Source organism: Mastomys coucha, unplaced genomic scaffold, assembly GCF_008632895.1.
Source record: "Mastomys coucha isolate ucsf_1 unplaced genomic scaffold, UCSF_Mcou_1 pScaffold21, whole genome shotgun sequence".
NCBI classification, from domain to species: Eukaryota; Metazoa; Chordata; class Mammalia; order Rodentia; family Muridae; genus Mastomys; species Mastomys coucha.
Genome location: NW_022196904.1, coordinates 144,667,341 through 144,677,966, shown reverse-complemented (window position 1 = coordinate 144,677,966; position 10,626 = coordinate 144,667,341). Strand labels below are relative to the sequence as shown.

The window sequence follows — 10,626 nt, the reverse complement described above, 5'->3', positions numbered from 1 at the left end:
CAGATACAAATAAAATTTAAAAATTATTAAACATAGGAATAAGCATATCAGTTTTAAGGACAGTTTACCACCGATCTGTGATTAACTTATATTACAATCTTGTAAGACAAAGAAGATATTTTAAGAAGGTCTGGCTTTTGTCAATTTATAATACAGGCTTCAAGGAAAAATAACAATAGTCTCTGTGCAAATGTAGGGAGACAAGATAATTTTTTTGAGTTTGAGATTTTTCTACAAAGAAATATTAAAGAGCATAGAGAAGACTTGTTGTCAGAAAATGGGATAAAACACTAAGTGGAGAAGGAAGATTCATACTTAAATACGGATGTGCAAGGAAAGCCCTGAACTGTAGTATGGACCTTGGTCTGACCAATGTGACGTCACCTGACTCAGCTTAATGCTATCATGATTGCGGTTGTCGGGCTGTGCTCCACATCCAGCATAGTGTTATCAGATGTGGTTTATTTACTTAATTGCCAAATTAATACTGCAGTGTGTTTTTGTGAATGTGACTGCCTTTATTCAGTGGATGGAAAAAGGATATTCTGGGGAATGAGACTATAAACAATTGCTCCAAAATGGTTTATCTCAGTAATATAAATTGTTTCTCTGCTATACCATCTAATTCATTCACTTGACAAATTGTGTTTTCAAGTTAAGCTTATTCCCAGAACTCCAAGTATGCCTCCAAAACTGTTGTGCACAAAAGTTAAACACCTCAATCTACTCAGAAGTATTTTTATTTAATTATTCATTTTCAACATGCCTACAAGTTGGTTATACTGAAAGTTTGTCTGAGACAGTGAAGATGAGATGTCATTATAAAGTAAAGAACCTTTTGTTTATTTTCATGTTATGAGATGGGATTTCTTTTTCAAAAAAAATTTTAATGATTATTTTATTTATTTACATTTCAAATGTTATCCTCCTTCTCAGTTTCCACTTCACAAAACCCCTATCCCATCCCTCTCTCCACTACTTCTATGAGGTGGTTGTCCTACTTACCCACCCACCATCTCCCTCCTCACTGTCCTAGCTTTCCCATATTCTGGTGCACCAAGCCTTCAGAGGACCAAGGGGCCCCCTCCCATTGATGCCAGAGAAGGCCATCCTCTGCTACATATGCAGCTGGAGCCATAGGTCTCTCTATGTGTATTGTTTGGTTGGTGGTTTAGTTCCTGTCAGCTCTGGAAGGTCTGGTTGGTTGATATTGTAGTTCTTCCTATGGATTTGCAAACCCCTTCAGCTATATCAGTCCTTCTCCTAACTCCTCCAATGGAGTCCCTGTGCTCAGTCTGATGGTTTGCTACAATCATCCACATCTGTATTGGTCAGGCTCTGGCAGAGCCTCTCATGGGACAGCTGTACAGATTACTCTCTGCAAGCACTTCTTGGCACCAGCAACAGTGTCTGGGTTTGATGGCTATTTATTTGATGGATCACAGTTGGGGTAGTTTCTGAATGGCCTTTCCTTGAGTCTCTGCTCCACTTTTGTCCCTGTATTTCTTTTAAATGAAGCAATTCTGGGTTAAAATTTTTGAGATGGGTGGGTGGCCCCCTCTCTCAACTGGGGGCTGTGCCTAACCTTTGGATATGGTCTCTACAGGTCCTTTCTCTCACTTCTTGAGTATTTCAGCTAATGTCATCCCTGTTGGGTCTTGGGAGCCTCTTGCTTTCCTAGCATCTGGGAATTTCTGATGGCTAACTCTAGTTCTCCATCCCTCATTGCTACACACCTCTGTTCAATATCCTGACACTCTGTACATTTCCCCTATCTCTTCTCACACCTGATCCTACCCCTCCTTTCCACTCCTTCTCATCTCTTCCTCCAAAGTCCCTCCCACCTTTTACCCTGATAAAAAACGTAGGTGACAGCAGATACTGGCAAGGATGTGGACAAAGAAGAACACTCCTCTATTGCTGGTGGGATAACAAGCATGTACAACAACTCTGGAAATCAGTCAGAATATTGGACATAGTACTACCTGAGGACTCAGCTACACCTCTCCTAAGCATATACCCAAAGGATGTTCCAACATATAACAAGGACATATGCCTCACTCATAGCAGCCTTATTTATAATAGTCAGGAGCTGGAAACAACCCAGATGTTCCTCTACAGAACAATGGATACAGAAAATGTGGTACATTTACCCAATGGAGTACTACTAAGCTATTAAAAACAATGACTTCATGAAATTCACAGGCAAATGGAGGAAACTAAAAAATATCATCCTGAGTGAAGCAACATAGACAAAAGAACACACATGTTATGTCCTCACTAATAAGTGGATATTAGCCAAAAACCCAGCTCAGAAAACCCAGGATACAACTGACAGCCCATATGAAGCTCAAGAAGAAAGAAGACCAAAGTGTAGATACTTCAATCCTACTTAAAAAGGGAAAAATGAGACTGGATTTTATGTTATGTATCCTAGGATTGTCTAAATTAGAATTTTTTATTCATTAAGGACAGTTTGAACTTAAGAGAAAAATGAATTTTCATTTGGATTTGTGTTTGTTTTTTTCTGCAATGAGAGGAAACTCTATGGTTTTAATATGAAATTATTATTCAATAACTCACTTAACCATAGTTCACTGTGAAAACATAAATGCTGAGTTTCATGAAAGGTGACATAAAGTAATTAAAAGGCAGGTTATTGTATTTGGTTTAAATTAATTTCAAACAGATAATTAATGAACAGCTAGAATCATTTAGAAATTGGTATCAGTCACAGATGATATTGCCAATGAGTAGTTTAATAATGAGAATAAATTACTTAAATTCTGTATCTTATACTTTATATAATTATCGCAATCCATAAAATTTTTATGTTCCTAAGAAGAGGCAGTAAACAGACTTCAGAAATGTCCATAATGGTGCTCAGGCAAGTGAGTAATTTAGTATTATCAACTGCTCTATTTTCAGGAGAAATTACTTGGTAAAAGATTCAGCCAAACAAGTAAGTTCTATTAAATTATTAAATGATTGCATCACTGTTTACAAAATTTCAAATTCTGTCCATAGTATTCCTCACTTTGGGAAGTAAATAATACTATAGAATTATTGTACTCAACTTGATTCTGAAACCTAGGCTTTCTTTGAATAGGCTCCCATAACAAATCTTACCTTAATGATTTATACACATACTTTGAACTTTTCAAAAGGCTTTTTTATTGTTTTTCTACTCTTGTTCTCATGGCCCTGGAGCATCCAGAAATCTCCAATAATCTGGATGGAGGACAGGACAGAAGTTGTACACTTCCTCCTGATAGGACTCACTGATGGTTTGGGCCTTTAGCTTCCCCTATTCATCACCTTCCTCCTCATCTACATTATCACCTTGGTAAGGAAGCTGGAGGATGATACTATTGATTGTTCTGGACTCTCAGCTTCATATCCCCATGTACTTTTTTTTTTTTTTTTTTTTTTTTTTTTTTTTTTTTTTTTTTTTTTTTTTGGTTTTTCGAGACAGGGTTTCTCTGTATAGCCCTGGCTGTCCTGGAACTCACTCTGTAGACCAGGCTGGCCTCGAACTCAGAAATCCGCCTGCCTCTGCCTCCCAAGTGCTGGGATTAAAGGCGTGCGCCACCACGGCCCGGCTTCCCCATGTACTTTTTAAGGTGACATGTCTCTGGTGGACTATAGTTATTTTTCAGCTATTACTCCAATAGTGACAGCTAGGCTTCTTATTAGAAGTAATACAATGTCCTACAATGACAATGCTGCTCACAAATTCTGTTTTATTCCCTTTTCCAGTACAGAAAATTACCAGTTATCCTCAATGGCATAAGAATCCTATGCAGCAGTTATTCTCTATACAATATAACCTTACAATCTGACTGATTCAATCTGGCTTCTCTTAGTTTCTCATTGAGTTGCTCTCCTTGGCTTCCAATTAACAACTAACTCTAACAGTATTTTCTAATCTTCTAGTTCATCCTCATTCTCTGGTTTCAAATTCCTCTGCTGACCTGAACAGCATAAACTACACAAACTGAAGGGATCTCATTAGCAAACTTAAATGAAAACAACTGAACTGCATGAGTTTCACTGAACTGTACTCTACTGCATTGCCTGAACTCAATTGAACTTCACTCATCAAACCACCATCCATTGCAGATTCACTCTATGCTGAGTTTCTTCTCTTTCCTCTCTTTCTTCTTTCTACTCATGAGAGTTGGGCATATTCTCTCTCTGACCCATTCTCCTAAACTTTCTCTGATTTATCACTTTGACTGCTCTTCAATTAGAAATCACTTTTAAACTTGACATATCTTGATGTGAGGACTTTTATCCAGGTCTTGTTGGGTATTTTTATGCCATGTTCCCTTGATATCTCTAGGAGACATGCTTATTTCTACAGGAAGGTAGGAGAAGGCTAGATCTGGGTGAAAGTGGAGATGGAGAAAACTGGGACATATGAAGGGAGGGGAGAATGTGGTCAGGATATATTGCATGAAAGAACAATAAGACCTGACACTATTACAGAGACGATGGAGCACTCACAAAAAGGGACCTATAATGACGACCTTCAAAGAGACCCAACAAGCAGTTTAAAGAGACAGATGCAGATATTTGCACCCAACAAATAGACAGATGCTGCTAAGTTTGAATTAGGGGAAAGCTGGAAGAAGTTGAGGAGGGCAACTCTGTAGGAGGACCAGCAGTCTCAATTAACCTGGACTCCCGAGATCTCTCAAACACTGTACCACCAACCAGGCAGCATTCACAGCTGATATGAGGACCTCAACACATATAAAACAGAGGACTGCTGGGTTTGGATTTAGTCAGAGAAGATGCACCTAACCCCCAAGAGTCTGAAGGTCCCAGAGAGTATAGAGGTCTGGCAGGGTGGGTGTAGGGGTTGGGGGATTGGGACAGTCTCCTGGAGACAGGGGTGCAGAGAGGAATTAAGGGATGAGGAACAGTTGGAGAGTGGAAATACCCATGGAAGTAATTTCAGAGACAAACTTTGAAAAAGAGACTGAAGGAAGGACAATTCAGAGACTGTTCCATCTGGGAATCCTTCCCATATTCAATCATCAAATCTAGACACTATTGTGGATGCCAGCAAGTGCTGGATGACAGGAGCCTGATATATCTGTCTCCTGAGAGGATCTGACAATACCTGACTAATATAGAAGTAGAGGCTCACAGTCATCCATTGGACTGAGCACAGGGTCCTAATGAAGGAGCTAGAGAAAGGACCCAAGGAGCTGAAAGGTTTGCAGCCCCTTAGGATGAACAACAATGTGAACTAATTTATACCCTCAGAGCTACCAGGGACTAATCCACCAACCAAAGAGTATACATGGTGGTACTAATGGCTCCAGCAGGATATATAAGAGAGGATGTCCTACTTGGTAATAATTGGGAGGAGAGGCCCTTGGTCCTGTGAAGGATCTTTACCTCAGTGAAGGGGAATGCCAGGACCAGAAAGTGGGAGAGAGTGTGTTGGTGAGCAGAGAAGGCGGGGAGGGAATAGGGTTTAGGTTTTGGTTTTTGGTTTTTGGGTATTTTTTCTTCTTTTTCAGAGGAGAAACTGGGAAAGGAGATATCGTATGACATGTAAATGAAGAAAATATCTAATAAAAATAAATAAATAAATAAATACACAAAAAATAATAAAATAAAATTAAAAAATAAAAAAATTGAAAGCACTTGAAAGATCTGCATTCTAATGCTCTTTTTGTTCTTGCAGAGGACCTTGGTTTAGTTTTCCACATCAACATGATACTTCAGCACTGGTAACAATTCCTATTTCAAGGTATCAGATGCACTCTTCTTGCTTCTGTGGGCAACAAACATGCATGTGCTTTACAAATATACATATAGGCAAGAACACATATAAAAAGTGAATCTTAAGAACATGAATACTGGATGTCTGTACAATGAAACATTATTCATCATAAAAATAAAGTACCAATACATGACACAATATACTTGAGGTACTTGAGGGTAGTAAATATCATGGATGCTTGCTAGTGTTTTGTCAACTTGACAAAAGCTAGAGTCACAGGAACCTCAAGTGAGAGAAATGTCTCCATAACATTGGTGCATACACAAGCCTGTCTTCATTTTCGTGCTTAATGATTGATGTGAAAGGGCTTATCCAAAAACACATAATGCTAATTTTAGGAAAGTGACCTAGAGGTATATTAGGAAATGAATTGACAAGACAAGAAGAGAAATCTAAAAGTATATTAATATGTTTAAATTTAACTCTGGAAATTAAAAAAAAAGACTGCATAAGGAAGAAGGCTAAGGGACTGAGTAGTTACTACTAAGTAGTAATTGGAAGAGAATTTCTATGCACTAAAAAAGCTTGATATTACTGAGGCTATGGAGTGCTCTTGGACTATCCTAACTAGTACCCTCAGAGCTACCAGGGACTAACTAGTACCCTCAGAGCTACCAGGGACTAATCCACCAACCAAAGAGTACACATGGTGTGACCAATGGCTACAGCAGCATATTTATATCATAGGATGGCCAAGTTAGTCATCAATGGGAAGAAATGCCCTTGGCCCTGGGAAGGTTCTATGCTCCAGTGTAGGGTAATGCCAGGGCCAGTAAGCAGGAGGGCTGGGGAGGTGAGCAGGGGGAGTGGAGAGGGGACAGGGGTTTGTCTTATTTTTAATTTTATTTTGTTTCTATTTTGGAGGGGAACCTGGGAAAGGAGATATTGTAAATAAAGAAAACATCTAATAAAATAAAGAGATAACTAACATACAAATCCCAAGGGGGAAAAACGAAGAAAAAAATAAATAACAATAAAAAACCTTGAAATCAGATGGCGTGGTTATGCCACATTATGAGTGTTGTGAAGTATCCACCAATGAAGATTGCTTGCTTGCTTTTGTGTTTAAGACAATAGAAAGTATTTATTGTCCATCTGGAGACTACAATGCATGTACAGTATTTCAATGTAGCTTTAAGCCCTTCCCATAGTGAAGGTTTAGGTAAAAAATAAAAATAAAAAAAACATTACTTGGGTTGGCATGTTTCAGTTAACAGGAACAGGTAGCCAGAAGTTGAACTACAGAAGACAAAGCTATGTTAGCACATTTATAGATTCCCCAGAACTATGGATTTTGATAGATTACATCTTTGTTTTCATCTTGGCTGTTGTTACTGTCTCTGTTGCTGAATTTTATGGCCTGAATTGTTGTTCCATCATATACTTAGATTTGCCACAATGTGGGGACCATAACTGCACATTTGAAGTAGTAATTTTTATTATATTTTATTATATTTCTTGTCAGATAAAAAAGATAATCACAGTAATATTAGAGAGAAAAAACTTGAGGAAATAAATTGTTGCAAAAGAAGTCAGATAAACTACTATAAATAAAGCCACCAAATTTGGCTACTGAAACTGTTTGAAAATGAGTCATTTAGATCTATTAAAAATTAACATTTTAATATTCATTTTACAAGCTTGTTATAATTTATTACAATGACAGAAAAATAAAAAAGCCTGTGTGTATTAAATACTTAATTTTCAGATGAATATATAGTTATGGTATAACCTAATGTGTTTTAGAGTCTGTTCAATGCTTCTATTAAGGGATAATATATACGGAGACTAGGGAAATGATTCACCCTTTAAAATTTTTCCTTGAAAATAGGATAATCTGAGTTTTATTTTCCAAACATGTGTGCCTTTCTATCCACAGATAAATCTGTTCCCACTCCAACCTCACATAATGGAAATTTCTCTTTGAAATAGATGGAGAACATTAAAGAAAATCATAACCAATAATTATTCAGAGTTGTGGAGCATAATGATACCTGATGAAGTGAGAAGCAATAAATTTGAAAGAGAGCAAGGAAAGGTATATGCAATTGGGGGGAGGTGGTTAGAAGATTATGAAAGGGTTAAATGATTTAATTATACAATAATCTCAAAAAAATAATATTATAAAAATAAGATTGGGAAATAGGTATAGGTAGCTTTCTGAGGCTAATTGGCCAAAGACACTATTTTAAAAATATGTTGATAGAATCTGAGGAACGTCTTACTAGTTGGCACACACACACACATACACACACACACACACACACACACATGCACACACACACGGAAATAGACAATTATTTTAAAGGGTATTATGAAACAAATGATAAAAAATTATAATAATCTAATATTTGTTATACAAATCTCTATAAGTTTCCAACCTAACTCAATCATTATTTCATTAGGTAACAGATAGCTTTGTGTTTTCCATATACTGTACTCTGAAAATAAATTCCTATAGGAAGTAAGATATTTAATCTGAAATCTATAATGATTCACTAGCATGGTTAAATTTGTGAAATAAAGCTAAAATAATTTAATAACTGTTTTTAATAATTAAATGGGAAATGTTGACAAAATATATCATTAAGGTACAAAAGTATAGGAAACAAAGATGAGGGATTATTTGTGAATACTGAGCAGCTATTGTGTGTTAGGCAATGTGCCATATTCTGGGATCATCCAGTCTCTGTATTATATTTCTAGGAGCTAGACTCTATTTTTCCAAGTGTGTACTTAGGCCACTTAACCACTATTACATATCACAAAGCTTGTTAGTTACCTTTCTGTTGCTGTGATAAATGTTCTGACAAAAGCATACTAAGGAAAAGCATGTTTATTTGGCTCACAGATTTAGTGTGCATAATCATGAAGAGAAACTCATAATAGTAGAAGATATCTGGTAATATTCCACTCTCCATCAGTTGATAAAGGTACTTGCTTCTAAGCCTAATAATCTGGGTTAAATTCCCAGGGATCAGTAGGAGAAGGGAAGAGTCAATCCCCAAAGGCAGGAATCACAGGGAGATAAATGCTGGTGTTGAGCTAGATTTATCAATTTTACTGTGTTTGCTACTCTAGTCCAGAAAATGACTAGTGCTTCCAACTTTTAGAGGGAGTAGTCTAACCTCAGTTAACATAGCAAAAATAATACTTTATGGGGATAGACAGAAACTAATCTAATAAAGAGATTATATGATACTTATTCCAAAGCTTAGGCCCTTAGATGACTGTAGATACTGTTCAATTGATAGCATTACTAATTATCACAAAAATGAAATTCAAATTAAGCTTTATTTCAAAGCTAAATGTTGTTCTATTTTGATTTGTCCAGTTATTTAAATTATGACTTAAGGCTGTGTGAGGATTCACATGAAAATATGATTTTAAATGATTTTGGAAACATAAGACTTGGAGGCTATGTGAGGATTTACATGAAAATAGAGTTGTAAATGACTTCAGAAAACTAAGATATTCTTTTACTTACATCCCAATGAATCTCTTCGTCCTACAATATCCACATGTAATTATAACACCCTTCTATGACCTATGTAGGGAACTCTTACTATAAAGGTAATCACTTTTGCTGATCTTGTGTTAAAAGAAGAAAGCTCTACAATTCTTCACTGACTAGTCAAAGCAAGAGTCAAATAATGTCACTGAAACACCAGGTAAAGTTTCAAAATGTGTTAGCATAACAAAATGTATAGAATGATTGTTCTGTAGCAGTCAAAAACATAGGCTCATGGTAATCTTTGATTTTTTTAAGTATTATCTACATTTGAATCATAGTAAGATTATATGTACGGAGTTACTAATTAAAAGAATACATAAATACCCATCATATGGTTATTGTCAAGGCAAGGGGGAAAAAGCAGCTGATACGTATGCTCCTGAATAGTAATATTTTTCTTTAGAAACACAGCAATAACATAAACTTGCAGAAATATAACTATCCATTATTAATTTAACTGCATGTGGAGGAAAAATGGTATTATTTATCTTGTAAAATTATAAGTAAATCATAAGTTATTTTGCCACCTGCAAAATTTTTGTGAATGCATTCTTCACTTCTTTGTTCCTCATGCTGTAGACCAGAGGGTTCAGCATAGGGATGATCATGGTGTAGAACACAGAGGCAATTTTGTCTGTGTCCATGGAGTGACTGGAGCTGGGCTGCAAGTACATGAATATGATTGTCCCATAGAAAATGGACACTGCAGTGAAGTGTGAGGCACAAGTGGATACAGCCTTTCGATATCCAGCACTTGATTTCATTTTAAAGATCGTGATAAAAATGAATATGTAGGATATCCAGATAACTAAGAGAGCAAAAAAGATATTGAAGCTCACTACATAAACCATAACAAGCTCACTAACATGTCTATCAGAGCAAGAGAGAACCATGACTGCTGGAATATCACAGAAGAAGTGATGGACTACATTAGACCTACAGAAGGAAAGACTGAAAGTGTCCCCAATGTGGATGGAGGCATTCAGAAAACCACAGGTATAGGAACCTATAGAAAGACAGACACATACACTTGTAGTCATGGTAGTGGCATAGTGTAGGGGCTTACATACTGCTGCATAGCGATCATAGGCCATTGAGGCCAAGAGGTAATTTTCTACAGTAGCAAAGGCTACAAAAAAGAACATCTGAGCAGCACAGTCATTATAGGAAATGACCTTGTCTCCTATTAGGAGCCCAGTCATGACTGTGGGTGTGACAGCTGAAGAGTAACAAAAATCTACCAAGGACAGATTACCTAGAAAAAAGTACATAGGAGTATGGAGACGAGGGTCCAGAACAATCAGAAGGA

At 36.8% G+C, this 10,626-nt stretch overlaps 1 protein-coding gene across 1 annotated transcript; it reads right to left on the bottom strand.

Annotated features, from left to right (window-relative positions):
• Positions 1-9,832: 9,832 nt before the first annotated feature.
• Positions 9,833-10,624, bottom strand: LOC116101418 (olfactory receptor 5B3-like; the record flags this gene model as incomplete). Its single annotated transcript, XM_031384989.1, has 1 exon — positions 9,833-10,624. A coding segment is annotated over one exon (792 nt), but the record flags the coding sequence as incomplete, so codon positions are not given.
• Positions 10,625-10,626: the final 2 nt, after the last annotated feature.